Here is a 23,134-nt window from a genome sequence, read left to right on the forward strand (position 1 = left end):
TAACTAGAGTTCAAAGGTTTTACTTTGTCATAAATTAAATCTTCTATTCTCTGACAGTTTGTGGGACCCGCTGGATATAATTTTCAAGTGGTTGTAACTCGAAGATTTTTTTTTTTTTTGCTGAGATTTAGTCATTAAAAGTGTTAAATTTTCTGACAACTCAGCCTCTACTGTGACCCTGGTTCATTGCTTGCTCTCTCCCTTGGCCACAGCTGGCCTCTTGCTGTTCACAGCTGAAAAGTGAAATCAATGCTGGGTCTAACAAAATGCAGATGAAAGCCATTCTGATCATATATAGTCATTTCCCGTAATTTTATCAGCCTTCAGTTTCTTAAATGATCTCTGGAAAACATTGTTTGTTCATGTGAATGCAATATCAAGTTTTGTGATAAAATGTCCTTTCTTTCTGAAAAGTAATACTTTCTTAAGCATTAGTAGTGATATACAGCTCACATTGCCATAGCATGATCTTTTAAAATACCAGTCTGGTCCTTCCCCCTTTCCCTCCTGAAGGGAAGCCCGTGAAAGAGCTGCTGGCTGAATCCTGCCAGCTTTGAGCCTTTGGAATCTTGCGAATTGAGGTTTTTATGTTCTACAAGGCTCAGAGCTGAAAAGTAAGAACTCTTACCATGTGTCTATCCACATTTCCATTGATCTTGCATCCTCCTTATTTTTATTTGAGCAAGATTGGTAGGAAAGCTATGTTGCAGTTAGAGGTGGCAGTGTATGATGTAGCTTAATGCTCCAAAGGTCACAGAACTACAATGAGTTTGATGGAAAACAGCCTTTCTCCTTATTTTAAGTGGTTCCTGCTTTGATTACAGGCATTTATTATAATTATCAAGAGATTAGTCTGTTGTTATAGAATCCTTGTAATGGAACCATTTAAAAGGAATATAATGGCAGTTTATTGGATTTTGCAAAGGAAAAGAGAACAGATAAAGTGGTGGTTTTTAAATGGATCAACTGCTGCCTTAAGCATACTAATTTTTTCCTTTTGTTTAACTTCACATTTCTCTTTGTTTCACAATTTTCAGTTACATACTAAAGAAGTCACTTTTCAAATTCTGAAGGTATTTTACTTGTAACATTTTCATTGCAGTCTAATCCCATGGAGCTTCGTAGTTAAAGACAGTCCTTCCAAAATGTTCTTACACTATATATGTATCATAGAAAGTGTACTGTCTGACACAGCTGCTTTGTAATTTTATTCATATCTCCATTTAAAGAACAGCAACAAAAAAGGGTATTTTTATCAAAAAATATGCAAAAGAAATTTTGTATTCCATACTATATCATATAAAGTGCAGCTAAGTTGATTTCTCTTTTGTACTAGCAAAATACCATAATATTGATGAAACCTAGTGAATTTCTTTCATGTGGATATCAATTTCCCCAACTTAACAGCATGCAGTTGTATTCACTGCACTTAGTCAAAAAGAATAAATGTGAAGATTATAAAATAGTCAACTTATTCAAATGTTACAGAATAATACTTGTATTATTAATACTTGACGGTGAATGAAAGAACTAGATAACATTGGAAAAAATTAAAAGCTCATAAGCTTAGGGAGTTTTATATTAGAAGCTAGTTTATATTTCAAGACCTATCAATCTGTAGTATGTGTAAGTATGTCTTATCCTTTGTTGAAACCCTCTACTAAAGAATAATTACAGAGCCTCCTAAATCCTCCTGCTGAAAATGTTCTGTCCTATGCTCGTTAGCTGAGCAATGGCACAAGTTACTTAGTGCTGCTGTTAACCTGGGCTTGAGTCAATTGATTCAAACCTAGTTGACGTGGGACTATTTAATGGCAGTGGGCAAACAGTCCCAAAATATCAGTGAAAAAACATATAAAAGCAAACTGAAAGAATAGGATTACAAGTCTGCTACTCCAATATTTGTCAGCTGCCAGCAGTGGAGACCTGGGGAGGAGTTTAGTATTTCCCCGGATGACTTTACCATGATACTCCCCTGGCATATCCTGCCAGCTTTCAGCAAATTGTAACTCAGGGACTTCCTGAGCCAGAGGTGATATCCTTGAGTTTAATAACTTCTGGTGGTTTTTTTCCCATCTGTGAAAGGAAATGTCTTATCCTTTTAAGAATTCATTTAAACTTTGTCTGACCACAACATCACATAGCATTGAGTACCCTGTACCCCACACCATTGAGTATGTTGTGTGAGAAATTTGCACAAAGCGCATCATCATTTGTTTAGAACTTGTTGCTTGATAACTCTATGTTCTCTCTAGGTCTTTTCTTATGAGAAATAGTGAGTCTTTGTTGTCAACTCACCATCTTGGTGCCATCTATAATATTAAACATCACTATCATATCCTTCTCAGTTATGTCTCTTTTCTTTAGCTGCGAGGCTCCAAAACAGCCTTTTTCTTCTTCCTGGAGGCTCCTCTAGCAGCCTGTAGCTTATTCTGGAGCAGGTCTCTGTTAATCTTTCCAGCTGGAGCTATTTTACTTTGTATAATAGTCAGAGATAAGAGAATGATACACATATGAACTTGTTTCTGTCTCATTCCCACCCACCCTCCTTCCTGCAACTGTAATGTGCCAGCCAGGCTGTGGCTTTATTGCCAAGAGAAAACCAGCCGGGAATGACTAAACCTTCCTCACTGATTCAATATTTTCAAAAGGGGAAAAACATAAAGAATTGGAACAATGTTGTAAGAGATGAGCCTGTGTCTGAGCCAGATTGTAATTCTATAGTCATAGCCCTTTCATTTCCCATTCCAATTAATGTTTGACTAGTTTAAAATGAGTTAGCATTGTCAAAAAAGTCTGACAGTGTTCCATTCCACAAAACTTTGGTGATTCATGGGGGAAACCTGCTCTATCCACCATAGCTTTTCTTGTATGATTGTGTTTCCTTTCAAATAGAATCAGCTGTAATGGTCTAGCCACAAATATTATTTGTGTGTATGTTTGAGAGAGAGACACTTTGTTGGCAAAGCCTGTAAAAAATCATTTTGGTTTATTGTCACAGGCTTTGAGAGTATTGCCAGACCATTGCAGGTATAATATTATATAGTGAATGGCATTCTCATGCCTTTGGATGTTGGCATTTAGGGTGTACGTGTAATTCACAGTGGTGAATGGTGGTTCTTTTATATTTTTTGATGCACAATGTGCAAATTTACAAGTACTTTGCTTGCAAATATTACTTGAAAATAAGGGATAGTGGACATGATTCTCCCCTCATGCATACACCTTGAGCACTCTTGGGCAAAAAATTATTCTAGCAAGTAAGACTTCTCAAAGGAATGAGAGATTCCTCTTTGTCTTTCTACAAATTTCCATATAGTCCTAATGCCTCTGGTGCTCTAGAAGTGTTAAGATTGTACTACACTAATTTTTTTTTCATTTTGGTATGCTGTCAATAGTCTCACGTGGAACAAAGGTAGAACACATTTTTTTTGTTTTTTTTAAATTTTTGATCTCACACCAGGAAAGTATTTGCTATCAGAAAGACCAATGATCTGACCTGATTGCTTTCTTCTTGCTTAATTTCAAAGGCCTGTTGCAGGCAGGAGATGCTCACTAAACAGTTTTTATAAACATTTGTAGTGAAAACACTTATTATTTATAAATTAATTATAAATAATTATAAATAGTTATAAATTATTATAAATAAAATAACTATTACAAGGGTGTATTACTGAGAGTCAGTACTGGACTTCATTTTTTCTTGAATGTGAGATTTTTAATGTGCTTCTTTTCTGACCATGTCAGCCATTCTGAGGCCTGTGCAGATTTTTATGTTATCAGCAAAGAGGGTTTTGTGGTGCAAGGACCAAAGTTCCTGATGCTGGTTAAAGGCCAGTCAGAAAGCACCATTGACTCTATCAAGTCAATGAATTTGACAAGTGATATGATTACTGATAGGGTATAAATTCTGAATCATACCACCTTCTTGCTGCTTACTAAATCACTAGAGTCTGGAGTTGTTGTTAATGGTGGGTTTTTTCATTATTAATCTGTTGAACTAAACAGCTTGTTTGGGTTCCTATCAGGAATTAATGCCTAACACAGTTGTAAGTGTAGTGGAAGGTAAAGTTAGAGTATTTTCATAGCATTTTACGTAGCTATCATGGTAGAGAGTCAGTTTCCAAAGGTCTCCCTGTAGCTAAATAAAGGAAGTATTACGTATATTTTTCATGGGATTTTTCATGGGTACATTGAAGCAGAATACTTACTTGCTGTGAATGGGAACACATTTTTGTGTGTGCCTTTTTTCCCCCCACCAAAATCATACAAGAAACTTTAGACAGATTAAATATTTAACTAGAAAGAGATGTTGGTCCATAATTCAGCTTAATTGCTCCATGGGAGGATATTGCTGTTAGAGAAATAGTAGATCTAATATATTTTGTACCTTAGTTTGTACATGAAATTTGGACCCACATCACTAACTGCAGAATATCTACAGAAAGAGAAGGATGCTTCAAGTCAATGATAATATGACTAAAGCAACTTAATTTAGATGGTTTGGAAAAAGAAAGACTCATGGAAGGTCATGTTCTGTAAGTATCCATCAACAGAACAGTATAGAGGAAAGAAGTGAACTATTTTGTCTTCTGATAGGATGAAGAGCCTTTTGCTAGTTCACTTATACTTTATAAAAAAAATAGCATAGCTATGGAGCACTACAGAGTACAGGCCTGTCATGTGTATTAACCAACCTGGTCATAGGTGGCTTTGGTTTCTTAAATAAAGTCTGATATACAAGGCAAAAGCTATTCTCAAACTGTACAAGACTTGTGAATTTAATTAAAATTCCTTTAAGGCAGGACATAAGAATAAACTCTACATTTATTTTCTGTAAAAAAGATTACTAATCTTTCAGAGTGATTTAGCAGCTCTTCACATTGGTGTCAATTCAATCAATTTCTTACTAGGAATCTTGGAAGCTTTTCACTGTTTGTCTTTTGTGTTTGGTAGTTTGCTTCTTAAAAAAGAGAAGGGAAAAAGTTAATAAAATAACCTCAACTAAACTCCTATTTTAATGTTATAAACAGCAATTTCTATATATCTTCAATCTGTGGTATAGAAAAGTGCATTGATATTCTACTATCTACTATTTTTTTCAGATTTTGGTGTAATTGAGCCCCTAGAATAGGTCCCGAAACATATCTAATTTTAAATATGTTGTTGATTTTAATGGGATTTCTTATAAACATATACTTAACAGACTCATACTTCTTTTTTGTAATCGGGTCTAAAGAATTGTATTTCTTCCATAAAAAATATTTATATACTACCCCAGAGATTCAGTCTCTCCAAAATAATAGTATTGATATTTTATTTTGAATTATACATAAGAAAGAGTACTTTGGTTTTTAAGTGTTTAACTGTTAGACTTTCTCAATTGCTTTAATAATATAGTCTGATTTTTAGTGTCAGCCTTTTTTTTTTATTGCTTGAATTTATATACATTATGTTTCCTGAATTTCTACTATTTATGTTTATTATTTGGTATCAGTTCAAATAAGGCATTTGCAATCTGAATCTAGGGGTTTTGAATGGTGACCCTCTGATTCTCCATTTCCATTTTATAACAATAAAATTATAAGCTCATTCTTCAAAAGTGGAACTTTGAATAATGTTTTATTAATTTATGCAGAGAAGATGATTTCTGTAGCTTTTCCTATTTTATCTTTCAAGACTCCCTTTATCAGGTTAACCAGATGATGAAAAGATACCTCCACGTTACTTTTACTTGTAGTAATGTAGGACTGGGACAAGTCAGTCAACCACATACTCCATTTCTCTCATTCTACATTTTCTGCTTATCATTCTACATTTTCTGAATCCTGGCTCTTGGATTTCACAGTCATGTGAATTCTCTGACATGATCCTTCCCTCGACAATTCATGCAAGTCTTAGATGGCAGATTTTTTTCTTGAGAAACCTAGGTTTTCACTTTCTGTAGTGTTGAGACTTTTGTTACTTGATACAAAAACACTAGGATTCCCATCCTATCACCCAGCTTTTCCCAAGGTGAAACTAGTTCTCTCCATTGCCTGAGGAATGGGCCTGGGTTGATTATCTGAATGTCAATAATGTTGACAACTTAAGTTAGATAAAAGAAACTCAACTCACCTATCATTTGGCATAATTTGACAACCTTAATCTTCCAGTAAATTACAACTGTTAATTGCTAGTATTAACTTCCCTGTAATTGAACTGTGTCTTCCAGATTGCAAGAAAGGAAAACAAATTCTATGAGGTCACAGGCAATTTGGTCCCTGTAGAACAAGCAGTTTTCAAAGATAAGGTGATAGTCAGCTTCTCAGCATCTTCAGACATAATGTCTATTGAGTTACACAGGGGAGATCTGGAGCAGTTAAATGAATCAAGAGGTTAAAAAATAATGAAAGTGGTGAAGAACAAAGAGAGTAAACTGTACTTTTGCCTAAGTTGGTCATTAGAATTTGGAGAATCTCTGAGAGTGAAATGACCTGTGCTGTGGTTCTTAAGCCATATGTGACTTTTCAGCTCTTCAAAATCCAGTCTTTCCAAGGGCATGTGTCACCAGAGTTTTAGCACAAATATTCATGATTATCCAGATTTACAGCTCAAAGAATGTAAACCGAAAAATTCCATCACCAAATTACATTCAAACCCAGGTACAGACTGCATCCAGCTCCATTCTGTCCCCCTTTGTCCCATCTTTGAACTACTCTTAGAATTTTACCATTTCTCAACTTATAGTTTGCATTTCACAAGTCTGTGAAGTTTTCAAGTTTTGCTTTGTTAGATCAGGAAATTTGGCTACCCATGCTCTGAAGGGAGATAAGAACATCCTTCTGTTCCTAGGTATATGATTCCTCCCCCCACTGATTGTCTAATTCAGTATTATCTGAATCAGTAAGCTTTCTTTTCTGTTGTAATGATAGATGAGTTTGAACTCCTTTCTCATTTCCATCTTCCATACAAACTGCCATAATGGAGTCTCAAAAAAGCCCCTCCAGAACAACAACCTGCAATGGACATGTAAAGTATAAAATCTGCTTAATTTGCAAGGTTGAGGATTGTAATTCCTTATGGTGATTCTACACAGAAAAGTGGAGGAGAGTTGTATAAATTTATTGAACTGCCATTGATGATTTTTCTTTAACTATTAGTAGTAGTTAGTATTCATTCAATTAGTAGTAGTATTGGTATTAATTTAAAAACATACAGCCAAATAGATATTCTGTAATATATTTGTAAAACATATCCCTATAAGGAGTCATACTTCCTATACAACAGCAGCTGAACTGTAAATATGCATGAAAAATGCAGAAGATACACATGGTCATGTCACAGATTTCTGCTACAGACAAGGGGAAAAGCGTCTGTATCTCATGATTGTCACACAGAATCATGTGATTAAATAGATAAAAGGAAGGAAAACATTAAAAAGTATATCCAGAGTAACAGATTGCCAAATACTTTTTATGCAAAACTTCTTTAGAGTATATCCTATTTGTTTTCCAGAACCCTCAAAAATAGCAATTTATTTCAAGACTGAAAACAAAGAAGTTATAACTTGGTGTCATCTTTTTTTTCTTTTTTTTTTTTTTTTCGAGTGTCACGTCTGCTTCTTCTCTAATAATATATTCAGAGCCCAAAATACATCATTAGTTCATGCAGATGTATTTTGGGATGTTTTATAGAAGACTGTTTCTATACTTCTGAAGAACCTCTTGACTGATAGAAATAAAGTATAAATAGAAAAGTTTTGATTTACTTGCCAAGCTGGCTTTTTAGCTCTCTCAAAAATTCCGAGGAACAGAAAAGATCAAAGTTAATATTACTTCAGTATTTATTTGGTAGTATTATAAACATGGTCTCTATAAAAAATTCTATAGCATTCATAGTCCGACCCCTTGGCAAATGTTTATTTCATCAATACAAGCTATATTTGGGGATAGGAATAATTGTTTATACTCTAGACAAGGCATATACATCGATTGGGCTGTCATGTCTTTGTTCTAGTTATTAAAGGTTAAAGATAGATATGTGCTTTTTCTTAACTTATGCTGTACTTCTGGATGGTAGGGGGAAAATAAATCTGTAACAAAAAAACTTGCAAGGGATGTAGAACTTCAGGCTTCTATAAATTTTGAATTCAAGTACTTCCAATTGCCAAGCTTGAATTGGCATTTTGCAAAAATAATTATTCTTTTAAAATAGTCTATTATTAGACTTGCATTTTAATAAACAGCTCTGCATGATGGAAATTAAAACAATTGCCTAGGTAAAACTTTATTATTTATTTATTAGATTTTGATTACTGTTGCTGTTTGTTGTTAGGTCTCAAGGAAGCTAATTGTTTCATCTCAATGCCAGGTTGATAAGTTAGCTGTCTTTAAACAGTTGCAGCTTGAATAATTTAAAAAGGTCTGAAACAGTAATTCATTATGAGTTTTTAAGAAACAGTATATATATAAAAAATAAAACTGTGTCTCTTAGTTTTAGGATAACGCTTTTAAAATATTTAGATGAAACAGTTTCTCTTTTTTCTGTATAAAGTATTTGAGAGAATAAATTTCTACTTCTGGATTCCACAACATTCATGCCATGACTTACAAACAGGAGTAACTAATAAGATAACAAGTCCTAGCTGTTTATTTTAACCATGCTGTTTCTGTTAAAAGTGCAACTCTAGATTTTTTGACAAGTCGTTGCTGGTTTGTCTAGAGACTGGACTGTAATTTGTATGCTCAGTAGGTTCTTCAGTAGTTCCTTCACAAGAGATTCAGACGCCTTAATCTGTGCATCTGGAATGGAGCAGACAGCTGGGGCAGCATCCTCATCAGCAGTCACATATGTTATCCCTTCTTACAAGTCTGAGCTTTACTATTTGACCTTTAAGTAAGCCAGTGAGGCACCGAAGTTTTCCAGTGCTTCAGCAAGCTCTTTACTTTGGATGCCTGCTTGGAAATCTGGGGACTGTTTTTCATTTGTCCGAGCACACTAATCTTAACTGTGCAAAATTTTAGATACTATTTAACTCTTCTAGAATCGCAGCCAAATCATAAAGACTCAGAATTTTTTTTATAAGCTAGGACCCTACTGTCCCTAGATATGTATTTAATATGATACATAAAATCTTAAAACACAGAGTAATTTATTTTTCTTGTAAAAAGTCACTGCTTCATTAGAACATTTCCTTTTCATTAGAACATTTGCAAAATCTCACGACTTCTGCATCGTGCTGATGTCGGCTGTATGGGAGTGACATTCAAAACAACCTTCAGCTTTGTTTACTGGAGTTTCTTAGTGAAGTGGTGTTACTGTCATTCAGAATTCAAGGGGAAAAGAGATCATTGTGTTTTAGGATTTTTCTCAGTTTCTTTCCAGAAAAGGTAGACAAAGCAACCAGAAGAACCTAGCTGTGTTTATTACACCGAGAACAAAATATCCTATCATCTACATAAGTAGCATAGTGCTCATGCAGAAGGCAAAGGAGGAGGGTGTCTGAGTGAGATTTGAATAAATTGTTCTCTCAGTCTTACCTTTTCAGTGCTACATCTGAACCAAGCAAATAATACTAAAAGACCCCAGGGAAGGGTTGTTTTGGGAGGGAGCTGAGATTTGGGCGGTTTTTAAATTAATTTCTGCGCAAAAAAGGAGTGGTCATGCCACCAGTTTATCTGGTTTTTGTGCAACCACTGTTCACCTTCCCTAGGCAGAATTGAGTCACCATGCTTCCTACTCAAATGCACTTTGATGTTCTTGGCTGAAAAGCTGAGCAGAAGTAGGTAACTGCATTATCAGATGAATACATTCTACAGAATCACTACTGGAAGAATATTTAATGTTTGAAGCTCAGAGGATAAACTACAATTGAAAAAAAATCCAAAACTTAATTGTGTAAATATCTTAGATATAATAAGAAATATCTTAAATATCCTAAGAACTGTATCTATTAAAGTTAACACTGTTTGAAAAACATCTTTATAGCAAAATAATAGTAGTCGTAAGAGTTTTTCTTTTGATTTATTAAATCAGCAATTTGCTTTGTTAAATTAAGAAAAATAAGTTATTTTCTGAGATGTTTATCTGATTTCTTATGATTATAGCTGTAAAATCACACAGTACTTTCTAGACCATTTTGACAAAAAGTTGTATTATTTCATGAGGTCTCTTGTTTTTGTTGTCAGAGGATACCCACTTTTATTTTTCTTTTAGTTTGACAGATGATGTGCTTAACAAGGAAAATAATTTTGCTAGCAGTAGGTAATATGCTAGTAAAACTGTAGAAGAATTAAATGGAAATTTCATTTTAAACCCATTTAAATTATAAAATATTATTTTGATTAAATCTTCTGGAAAAAAATTATGATGGCATAAATTCTTATGAAAATATACAATTTCTTTCTTTTTCATTTTTCTAAATTAATAAAAGTTTTAAAAAGTTTTTATTTTCATTTTGTATTTCCTAAAAGCAGGAGTGTATGTTAATGTCATGGTGCCTATCTCAGATGCGATGTTATAACATATTAGTCAAAACATAAAACAAATTTTTTTTGCTTAAAATTCAATGATCATTTGCTAGACCAAGTTTTGTGTCAATTAAATTTTGAGATATTTCTACATTTTGAATAAGAAAATTATCATGCACATTTATCATGCAAGACATTTTGCTTAATTTTAGCCCCCCTATAGTAATGCTCCTAGTCTAAGCCATTCTGTCTCTTTTGCAGCCAGTTAAGAAATACAGAGATGACCCCCAATTCATTCCATCTTGGAGTTTACTGTACTGTGGCATCGTGGCAGTACTTGTGAAATCTTACTAAGTACCCATTGTACTGTGATGGCATGACATAACAAAATGTGCATTAAAAATTAAAATGTCCTAAACCATTCTTTCAAGGTATTTTCCAAAAGGGAATTTTACCCTTTATCTAAAACTATAAAATGGCTTTTTGGGCTTTGGATGTTTTGTTTCCTCTTTGTTTGGAGTGGCAGTAAACACATTCTGAAACAGAATTAAGGCTCCAAACCAGAAATCTGAGTTAAACCAGAGTATTGTTTCAACCACTTTCTTTTCCTTTTTTTTTTTTTTTTTTCAAATATAATCTTTTATGTCCTAATTCTAAACTGTAAATTTTGTTTCATTTTAGTGTTTCTAAGTTTACAATTTATTATCTCTAGAATCTGGTGCAATTGCATTCAGTTGTTACTCATATTTTGTTATTAAAAAGCCCTTTGTGATTCTGGTGAGTCAAACACTGACAATTTATGTATCTGCTTTGTAAGTTCCTTCAGTTCTTCATTCAATGCCATTGGAGTCACTAAAAGGAACCAAGTGCATAACTTCAGGAAATTGTATTGTTTCATTTAGCTGTACTGTGTGTAGTGTCCTACTATTGCCCATTAGTACTTGGATAGAGTTGCCAAACTTCTCTCTCATTATTTTATAGTTTATGTTAATTCAATGCAATATTTTTTTTAAAAATCTACTTATCTTTAGTTTTACTTTGTAGAGATTTGAGTTACTGCCACTTCCATTGTTATTTTTAAGAGGTATGTGGCTTTTTTTTCGTTATTTTTTTCCCTATTTATGACTTTATGCATGGTTAGTCTTATTTCCCTACAGCTGCTGCTTCTTGGTAGAACTTTACTACTATTCAATAATATTGCAGCAATTCCAAAGTGAGCAACTTATTCTGAAGAACCAAGCTTTATGAAAAATCTAGGCAATCAGTAAACTGTTAATCCTCATTTGTTTGTGTATTCATTATGAGTTTTTTTCCTTCAGACTCTATGCAATACACTAAAATCCATAATCCTGGGATTTTACTGACTTAGATTTGTCCACATTTGTGGTTTAAGTAGTACCATAGCTAAAATTAAGATCTCTATTTTCACAGCCTCTCTTTCACATCAACTGACATTACTGTCCTTTCTAACATCTCATTTATCTGAAGATTAATTCAAAATGAGAGATTTCTGTTTTCAGCTTTTGATGTGTCCTCAGTTTTCTCACCAAAATTAAGACACAGAAGTTTCAGGAGTTGGAAATCTTCATTAAGAGTGTGTATTAAATATTCCTTTTTCCAGTGCCTTAGAAGAAAATAAAAGCCCCATAAATCACTTCCTCCTTTCTGAAAAGGGTGTTTCCCTTTAAAACAGTTCTTAGAAATTCTTCATAAATTTGGTGGATCTTGAATTATTAGTCATCTTCTGATAGTTTTTTCTCTCTTTCAGTTCATTCTCTGTTGTCTCAGCTTTGTCCTTCATTATTAATGCAAGACCATTAGTAACATGATCATAGGAGAGAAACTGTTGGCAGTTCTCCTTCTGCTTTTCAAAGGTGACTCCTCTGCTTCTATGCTAATGATCAGTGTGGTAGTGTTTGCTGTTAGTTTGATTTTCTCTGTGCTCTATTTCATCCTTATTTCAAAGTCCAAGTCCCCTCTTTATTCAGAGTCCCCTCTTTTACCATCTTTTCCAATTTTTATGACATTAGGTATTTCTCAGATTCATTATGTCTTTATTTCCTGTGTTAATATTTCCAGGTTTTAATATTATTTACAGTTACTGTATCTATTGCAACAACTTTTCTGAACCTTATTTGCTCCTTTGTTATTACAGAAGACTTCTGCTACTTGGATCTTCTGGCAAATAGGTTTACATTTTGGCTTTTACCATTAAAAATACTGCATAAGTATTTCTGTATTTTTTGTATTTGAAGTTTTCTTTTACTTACCTTTTTTTTAATGGCATTCATTTTCTGTTCTTTAGGGGAATTCTTTATGCTTTCCAAATATACTTTTTTCCCTAATTTCTCAAAGCACAGTCATAACTCCACACTGTGAAAAGAATAATTTTTCTTTTTCAAAATATGTCACATAAAAGCAACCAGGACTAATTCTTGAAATTATAGATCATCAATTTCTTGCCTTTTCTAGTATTTTCCCAGTATTACAAAGACTATGGAGTCTCTGAGATCCTTCCAGTTCTGTGACCCACCTCTTTTTCAAAACAACTTTTCCCCCTCCCCCCATGTCTGCAGGCTTGTTCCTCTTCATTAATATATTCAAACTTAATCTCTTCCATCTGGCTGCAGTCTGAGGATCTTTTATGTGTACTGCTATTCTCCACTGTTCATTTTTGTCACTAGTTGCTGTAGCTGTAGGTGACATATAGCAAACTGCACCTTGTTCCCGAACAGGGACTGTGTTTCACAGCCATGCAGCTGCTGTCACAGATGCTGAATGCGCACAGGATGGACAAAAACTTACCATTTAGGACAGCTAGTATTCATAAGTCCAAGGAAAAACCCTTCCCATGCTCTTCATTGCAGCTATGGCCATGGAGATAATAGAAAATCTTTTCAAAAGTTGTATTTTAAATGTTCAAGACATGGAGATGTGAAAAGGCAGGGAGGACTTTGCTGTGCAGGCTGACTTGACATTCCTCTTAATTGTTTTTCTGGCAAAGCACGCCACAGTTTCTCCTCTGAGAGGATAATTGAGCTACCTGAAACACTTTAGTCTGTCTCAATAATCTTTGTCCCCATATACATGGAAGTTGTAGTATGGCAGTAAAGAATATAATGAAAAATTCTGGGCAGATCTGAGTTTTAGAGCAACCTGCATTTGAGAGACTTCAAAGCTGCTTGCTCCAACTTATCAAAGTTCATCTTGGCTAGCCAGGGCGTAACACCAGTTTGCCTTTCCATCCCATGCTGGCCAAGAAAGTGTATTTGAAGTAGGAGAACATACACATCAAGCTGTCAAGTGGATACCAGTGATGACAGGGGCAATGAAACAAAATTTGTAATCCTCCAGTATGTACTACAATAGGGCTTGTTCCATTAAAACATGTATTTTCTTTGTCTGTATTAACTATATGAAGTACTGCACATCTGAAATTTGGGATTAAGTTACAACACCATACCATCCTAAATATTTTTTTTCATTGTTAGTAACCTTGTAGGATTACTAGTTTCATGCCAGTTCTCATTATGATGAGAAAGGTTCATATTGGATTATACTATAGTTTGTAAAGATATTGCCTTTGACAGTTAAATTCGTCATATGGAGTTCTTTGGGTCCTGTGTTTTAGGGTACATTTTAAATAGCTGTTCAGTTGAAGGGGATATAGATATATTTCTCTTTTCTTAAAAGTCTTTAGAAATAGCTCATAAATGAGGCTATAAACTTTTAGTTCTTAAAAAAAATCATTACATCATGCTTAATATGCACTTCTTCATTCAAACAAGCCTGATTCAAAATGTCACTTGACTGGTATAAGATATGGAGAATGAGAAATTACATGTAATCTACTTGGCTGGGGAAATAAGGACTATTAATAATATACATTATAAGGAAAAGTAATGCCTATTGAAATATTGTCCTTGTCACAAACAATAAATTACTAAAATAACTTGATTTAGTCAAGTAATTTTAAAAATGCATTGTAGCAGAAAGAGTTATGGGTGATTTGCAGACTTCTCTCTTCTAGGACTGACTTGCGCCTGGTACAGCATTAGAAAATATAGTTCTTAATCTACAGCCATCATTTAGAATTACCTAACAGCTACCTGGATTCCTCAAAAATCTTAAAGCCTGAGTGATATCCACAGGATTACAATATAAGTATTTCTAAATACTGTAATCTATGGGCTAGACAATTTAACACTGATTCAGTCCATAACACCGGACTTCTAAAGCAGGTTAAATTCTAAATTTTAGGCTAGAATTTGTGCCATAGTATTCTACTTAGTAGTGTTTTTAATCTAACCTAGAGATGTAATAATACAACATTTAAGGAAAATCACACATTTTTTTTCTGCTTGTTATTCAAGTGATGAAGCTAATCTTTCAAAACTTTCTGTAAGTATAGATCCATCATCTTTTGAAGTGTCTGCTTTCTTTGTAACAATAGGGTAGGAAAAGTATCATGTCTTTTTGTTGATGATGTTGCTCAGAATCAAAAATCAATCTTCAATCAATTACTTAAGATTCAGAAACCTTTTCTTTAGGGTTGAGATACCAACTTCCAGTACCTGGAAGCATGTAGTAACAATGTGGGATAGACTTCTGTAGAAAACTGTAACAAGAAGCTTCAGTTCTGTTTTTAAAAGTTATATAGTTTGTGATTAGAAATTGTGTTTCTGTTCTTTTTTCTCAAAAATTTAAATTTTGCACCATTATTATGTATTTCAAACTTCAGTCCCTGGTGAACTTGTAATGTTTTTTTTGGATCTGCAAAATAGACTTAATCCTCTGAAAATTTCATTACTTTTTTACTTAACACTTCATTAAAATAGTGGCTTTAAAATCTGGTTTATGTTAAATTGAGAATATACAGTAATCTTCAGACTAATTAATCAAAGTAATGAATTACCAGATTAAACACAGAACAAATTAAAAGCGTAGTTTTTTAGTCTGTGAATATTTCTTAATTTCATGAAGTATTTTATTCTTACATAGACCATTCTTACCAACATGGGTGGCTTTTTTATTGCTACCAATACACATAATTTCAGAGATCTCCTTTTTTTAAAAGGGTTTCATTAATATTTTTACTTCTGTCCTATCATGGCTTACTTTGAAATGGAATTTTAAAGGGAAGGTTTCTTGGCTTTCAAAAAACCACTGAAGTTGTCTCCTCACTGCTTCTAAATAAGTAAAATGCCCGTTCTGCAAGGCAGACATAAAAGCAGGACCTTCATGCAGACTCAAGAAGCATATTGTGAAAATACTATTCAGAATGAAAAAACCAGCAGCATTGACTAAAAACTACGGTATGCTGCTTCTGAAAATTTGTAAGTGGCTAGAAGGTAGGATGCTAGATCCACTCCCCATGGTGCCCTGCCCTCCAGAACTGATCCAGGTCACATGACAGCAGTTAGTAAAGTTAGACAATAACTAATGAAAGCATTAAAAAAAGTGCTTAAGTGGACTGTAAAGAATGTAAACATCTATTGTACATTAGCATATTTCTACTTTTCCTCTGGAAATGGCTACCAGCACATTGCTGCTCAAAATGAAGGCACTATAGAAAACAGTGGCTGAAGAAATAACAAAAAATCCAGCAAAGATGTATACCATACTCATCAGTTGTAAACATTTTTTCTCTCTTTTTCTTTCTTTTTTTTGCTTTGTCTTTTGATCACAAACTTCCAGGGCATTACAGATAGATTGAAAATGACTGGTTTAAAGCAGTGGTTCCCTAGTTAGGGTCCACAAGGTCATGGCCTGCAGAATAATTTTAAATGTATAGTGTGCTCAATTTTGACTTTGATGATAAGGATGCATCCACAAACATTTTGCATTCTTCCTAGTGATCCAAAAAGCTTTTAAAATGTTGGCTTAGAATGCAGCTTTGCCCAAATAGCTTATAAAAAAGATGTGGGAGATTTGTGTTGATAAGGTCAAGAAGTTGTCTGAAAGTGGAGCTGGTCACTTTCTTTAGAACCAAAGTTGAATACCAGATGATTATATATGTGTACATTTTGGCTTTAATATAGATTAACAATGGCTTATATAATTCTACATGAGTTTAATATTCTTTTGAATGCAAAAAGGCAGTGCTACACTAAGATGACCATGGTTGTTAATGGCTTGTATTAGCTGGGAGCTATAAAATCATCTTAGTACTCTGTTAGTGCTGGAATAATAATTTACCAAGACAATTACCACATGGTGAAACTTTTTTGCTGCTCTAATTCAGTGTTATTAATAATGAATAAAATTGCAATTTTCTCAGGTTGCTAGGGGCAGTGGGGAATTATTTCAATGAATATTTCAGCACATTAGTTTAATCATAGTTCCACAAAATTCAAGTGGGCAATATTTTATTCTTTTAAGTTTGGTCTGCTAAGGGACCATAGTCATTAAATTGCAAACTATTTGCACTGAGGTCCATTCTATGATTTACAAGCCTTGTTAAAAACACTGTAAAAGAAAGCAAGCTGTGCCATTAATACTTGTAATTTGATGCTGCATTTGTTAATGGGTTCAGTGTGATTAATGTTTTTAGCAGCAGGCAGAACACTTTGAGACAGGCGGTGCTGGGGTTTATAATACATAAATGCATGTAAAGAAATGCTAGAATATTGTAAGTTTTAGTAATACATGTTTTTACAAGATTGTATTCCAGAAATGGGAAAGCAGCAGTGAAATTATACTATAATGTATGTAAATACAGTTCAAGCTGTGGTAGGTGCTGATGTGTGTGTTCTTTATTTTCCAGCCAACTGCACGATTTCTGGCGCTTGGATTACTGGGAAGATGATTTGCGCCGACGGAGGAGATTCGTTCGCAATGCTTTTGGGTCTACTCACGCTGATGCTCTCCTAAAAGCCGCTGTGGAATATGGTCAGTTTTAACTCAGCTTAAAAATATTGCTCATGATGCTTTCTTGATGTCCATGAATGCCTCAGAATCATGTCCCTTCTTTCTCAAGGACAGTGCTGAGAATTCCTAGGACAACATATCCTTAGAAAAGGAATTCTTTCAATTCTTACACTTTAATGAACCAGAAGACTTGAGCTTGTGAGCTGTTAAATTCCTTGATCCCCAAGGGATACACATTATACTTCCCTAGCATTCCCAGACACTAATTTTGAGACACTGGTGAAAGCAACTGAACTTGTCTCTCTGGAGTGACTGAATGAAATAGGTCATGAAACTAATGTGTCATAGTAGTTCCATTGGAGACATTTTGTGAATGAGGAATTTTAAAATATCAGAAATTTTATTCTGGCATGCAAATTGCAACCAGAAGTATTTTTTCTGCAAATTGTGAAATGCATTAGAATTTAACAATAATAATTTTTAAGGATAACTGGTGATTCAATAGTGAACTGAATATATAGAAGCTTCAGTTTTAGAAACTGAAGAATTAGGTAATGTTTGATTTTCATGTAAATGTAGCTGGAGTACAAAAGGGGAATGAGGACATGCTTACAAATCCCTCTATAACATGTAAAAGTTTCATATGTTTGTGACTTCTGTACAGCAGACTGAACCTGAATACTCCAAAAATCTAAGTGAATTTATTTCTTGGGTTTAACCTGGGATACCTCTCTAGTGTATGAAAGACAGGAGTTTTTTAAAGAGTATTGTGCTGGTTTTCTGTTTTTTTTTTTTTCTTTCTTTGTTTTAGTGCTGAAAAGAAAATACTATGATTCTTTAGCATTTAGGAGTAAAAAATTGAAGTAATCATTCACAAAGCAAGTTGAATCTTTCATCTGATGTTTAGCCAAAGGCTAAGGTTGCCAAAAGTTCTGAATATGATAGATATAAAGCTAACTCTGTATATGACCTACACTTTTCACCAACTTTGTGGTTGTATGAGGCAAATAGCTGGGATCCAAACAAGGTTAGACATGTGATTTAATATTTATGTGTGCAGTTATACTAGCAAGTGTAACTTAATCCTTACCTAAAGGTGAAGACTATCATGAGCAGGACTTCAAGTCATAAACTTTCCTTAAGCTGGATTAAAGAAGACATTTCCCTCATTTGTGTATGGTATTTCGTATTTGACAAAGGGTTATTTTCTCCATGTTCTTCCAAAACATCAGGATAGAGATTTTATGAGAGTTGGGTACAAAACTGTGCTAACTGCTATGTTGCTTTTGAAAGGCAAATAATCATTAAAACCACGGACTTTATGTCTATAACACCTGTTATACATTCACCATACAAGAAAATTAAAACTCAGGATTATACACAGATGGTGTACATCAAACTTAGTGGTTACACAAAAATTAACAATAGACTGAAGTTTTCAGAATTTAAAAAATAATTCTAGCTTTTCATAGATGTATTAACATGGAATTTTAAACCAGCATGCATTAAAGTATTCATGGATTCTATCTAGATGTATTTACTTTTCAGAGGCTTAACCCTTCGGATTTTAATAGTGAAACTTTTAGCTGACCTTTCTCTGTAAGAAAACATCCTTAACACTGATGTTAGTTTTATGCCTCTTGGTGTTACTAATGAGTTGAATAATTTATGAGGTTGTCATTTGAAAAGGATTTGGTGCAGTTTGATGTACTTCTAGCCTCTGGTGTTGGAATGTGATTAATAAAGAGCTAGAGGCAGATTTTTTTTTTTCCATAGGGCTTAACTTTCATTGTGGTTGGTTTTTTTATTGGTTTTGTTTTGATAATTTTGTTTGTAACAGTTTGACAGAAAAATGTTCCTAGCTTCCAAAACTGAGTATGACATCACACTACAGAAAGAATTTAAAGCATTAAAAAAAAATGAGACTGCATAATTTTCCAATAACAGATTTTATTTCTTGAGCTCAGGTACTTCACTTGTGAGAAAAAAAGTATTCATAAAAGGAAAATTTGTTGGGACTTTGTTTCAATTTTTCATCTTGACTGATAGCTCTAGTACAAGTAAAGCTGTCTTGAGCATCAGTGAAATAGTGGAAACATCTCACAAGTTTTTGTTATCTGCATTGACTGTCCATTATCATTTAGGATTCTGTGCATAAATATTGCAATGGAGGAATGTTTAGTCAAAGCCTAAGTCAGCAAGCTCCTCAGTGTCTGCGATCAAAAGCATCAATTTAAATAGGTCTGATTGGGCATTGCAGAAGAGGGCAGCCAGCTTCAGCTGAGCAAAAATCACAGAGCAAAGATGACAAAATTAATCAGTCATTCCTTTGGCAGTAAATAATAAGATATGCTGAGGATTGCAGATGAGAGAATTATCAGATTCCTTGGAGATGTGCCTGCTTAACACCTGATTTATCTGAGCTTGTGCAACCATCAAGATATGACCTTGATAGATAAAAAAGTGCTTTACAGCTACTCTAGTCTTAAATCATATTTGATGTTGGATGTATGGGTACTATAATTATATTATATTTGCATTCATTAAGGAAGGAGTCTTGGAAATGAAAACTATGTCTGTGATCTATGTGTTTTAGAGAAGTAAAACAAATGTCAAATTCTACCTTGAGGGCCTAAAAAGAGAAGTGTTAATTTTAGATGATAGTAGTGACTTCTTCCCGTAAGAAACATTCAGTGCTGAAATAATAATTGGGAAATAATATTTTCTCCAAAAATTTCTGTCATAATGAAGTTTTTTATTTAACTACAGTCTGTTAATCAACTCCTGTATGCATGTTTGGATTTCCATTTTTCATAAAATATAATATGTATGCATATGTGTATGTGTGTGTGCATATGTATGCATATTAATATATATTCAAATTACTTGACAAGTAAAAAACATTACAATGAGAAATTACAACTTATTTCTATGCTTACATAAAACGGTATGAAAAATTATAGCAGATTCCTATGGCTATATACTTAGCTGTCCCTTGAAACTGTTTGCCTCTCAGTCATAGCAGCATTTACAGGGGATTGACTAGAAAATATTTCCTTTTGGATTAGTCTCCTCCATTTCTAAGATTTTAATATTAGGCATTAGATTTGTTTGTAATCTGTTAAAGTTACTTTCATACTCAGATTTAAAATACAAGCATTATTAGTTCAGCATTGTATCTGCTGTGCCTTTTTGTTTTAGTTAAATTCTTACTTGAATCAAAATATAGATTCATTTCTCTCTGTTGTGTAGCTGAAGTGATGCCACTTGCAGCAGTATAAAAGTGCAAGCTAAAATGGAATTTGAATTACCTGGAACTTTTAGTAGAGTTTTAATTTTATAATGTCAATAGCTTAAACAATTCTTAGTCTAAGTTTAGATGGAATTTCAATGAAAATAAGTAAATTGTAACTGAAAAGAAAGAAAGAAAAAAGATTGTGTAAATGATTGTGCACCCTACTTTTCTTCCCCAAATTTTACTATGATGGATTAGTGAAATATGTAGACATGGCCCAATTCACAGAGATTCTCGCCATGTGGTGAAAGAACTGCCTCTTCTAGTTAATCAACTTAACAGTTTACAGTCATTGGAGATTAGCTTAGACGACACACTACTCTACCACCCTGCCAGTGAGATAGAATACTGGTCCACAAAGGTCAACCTAAAACAGTTCCTTTTTTAGGATTTGGCCCATCAGCCTTTAAAGATTGTGGTCCACAAACAATTTATACATAGAGGTAGTAGAAGAAAGGCTACATTTTCTAATCTACACTGAAGTAAATGAGAATGAACTGAGTGCCCACATTCTAAACATACATGTGTAAGCTGGTCAAATATATCTAGGGTATGTGCTCAAGAATATTTAGCCTGTTAAGCTGATTAGCGTGACAGATCCTAAATGCTTAGAATGAAAAAGAAAAGAAAAAAAAATCTTTCACATTGTAATACGTTCAGGTTTTGAAATAAAGCCACAGATATATGTGCAATATAGCCACATGTGGCTTTTGAACTTGCATATGTGTTTGGATATCTAATTAGCAACCTTATTTCAAGGGCAGTTCTATCTGAAGCAGATTCTGCCTCCTTCTGGGACTTGTAGTTAGTGCTCTAAGTTTCATTAAATACTATGTTTACTTATCACTAGAAATACATTTTTATTAAACAAACACAATTAAAAAGCATCACGTTTGGCAATCTGGAATGTTGAAATCCGAAATCTGTTTTCATGACAGCAGACGAATTTTGATGGACCTTCAAAGAATGGCAGGAAGGATTTCTTCAGGCTGCTGAAGGACCAGATTATTTAGCAAACTAAAGCTACCTTAGAAACAAGGCTGTGTGTGTTCCTGCTATGAAACTGAGGGTTCGAAGTCCATGGGAACTCAAACAAGGGACTGTCTTCAGAATGGGGCATCTGGCTGTCCCAGAGACCATAAAGCAAGATTCAATTTTTTCAGGGTCCTTAATGTTAAAGAAATACCCCAAGATGAAATTTCAGAAATGCTAGCTGTAGAGCAACCCCATGGTGCTGAAAAGTCCAAAGCGGTTGATTTCCACAGCTCCTGAGTTCCATCTCATGAGCTGCTGGGCTCTCTGCCTTCTGCAGGCAGTGTTAGAGCAAGGTAGAGGGAAGAGTGTCCAGAGAAACTGGCAAGAAGCTATGTGCAAAATGCTGTTCTAGAAAGCTAAGCTACTGTTTTAGAAACTTACATGACATTTTCAAACAATAAGACATACGAAGAAATCAGAATGTCTCATGAACTGGAGATGCTCAATTTCATCATCTTTGTTCAGAAGTTTTGCTGTAAAATCGTGTCCTATTCTAGGAAGTCTGAATGCGCACCTAAAAGCTAGTCCTTCATTTCCATTCTGCATTTCAGATTCTACACTTGGATGTATGAGATTGTTGATACTGATGACATTGCTAAAAATGTAAAGGTGTCTGTTGGTGAAAATACTACCATTTTTTGCAATAAATTCAAGACTCTGTCAAAGTTACTGGATAAATCATATATATCTAAAAGGGTTATATTACTTTTTCTCAACTTCATAAAGTTCTCAGACTTCATTATTCTTTACCTTACAATTTTTCTGTACATATTGAAAATGTCTAGTGTATTTCCAGAATAGTTTCAACAACACTGGTTTCAGAACCAACCATAAGAAAACCTGTATTTTTTTTCAGTAACTGGTTCAAAAATGAAAGCAACTTGAAGTCAACTGATAGTGCATGGTTACCTACCAGAGTTTTGCTAGCAGACCAACTAGATGCATAAAACCCAGTTATTTTCCTAGGTGTATCAGCAGTGAAAACATTACATATGTACTATGTAAGAGATTAAAGATCAAATTATGCTTTGTCTATGAAATATTGCTTTCTTATACTATATCTCTATGAACAGCTTTTTTGTCAGTTTTGTTGAGCTTTATAGATCCTTTTGCTGGGTTTTTTCACATTTTCTTTTACTTCTAAACTAATCTAGACATCTGTTGGTTGCCAGTAACAGGATAAAAGGCAACAGGAACAAACTATTTTTTACTGTCATGGTGGTCAAACAATGGACAGGTTGTCCAGAGAAGTTATCTGGTATCCATCCTTGGAAATACTGAAAACCAAAAAGGAAGTGTTTATACAGAACTATGTGGCTCCCTTGAGTCTTCCCTCCTCAAGAGAACCAAAGAGTATCTACAGAATATCTGGATCAATTTAGTAGTAAAAGTATATATAAAAGAAGATATATGTCTCTCTTGTACTGGGGAGACCAGAACTGGATGCAGAAATCCAGTGTGACCTCACCAAGGATAAGCAGAG

General features: G+C 34.1%; 1 protein-coding gene across 2 annotated transcripts in view; it reads left to right on the forward strand.

The window, feature by feature from the left end:
- The window catches only part of NBEA (neurobeachin), a 457,382-nt gene that overhangs the window by 257,085 nt on the left and 177,163 nt on the right, over positions 1–23,134 (forward strand). For both annotated transcript variants that reach the window (XM_054003372.1, XM_054003379.1), the window contains exon 39: positions 17,218–17,342. In XM_054003372.1, coding sequence (XP_053859347.1) covers positions 17,218–17,342 — 125 coding nt within the window. The remainder of the gene's footprint in view (positions 1–17,217; positions 17,343–23,134) is intronic.

The sequence above is a fragment of the Vidua macroura genome, chromosome 2, assembly GCF_024509145.1.
Source record: "Vidua macroura isolate BioBank_ID:100142 chromosome 2, ASM2450914v1, whole genome shotgun sequence".
NCBI classification, from domain to species: domain Eukaryota; kingdom Metazoa; phylum Chordata; class Aves; order Passeriformes; family Viduidae; genus Vidua; species Vidua macroura.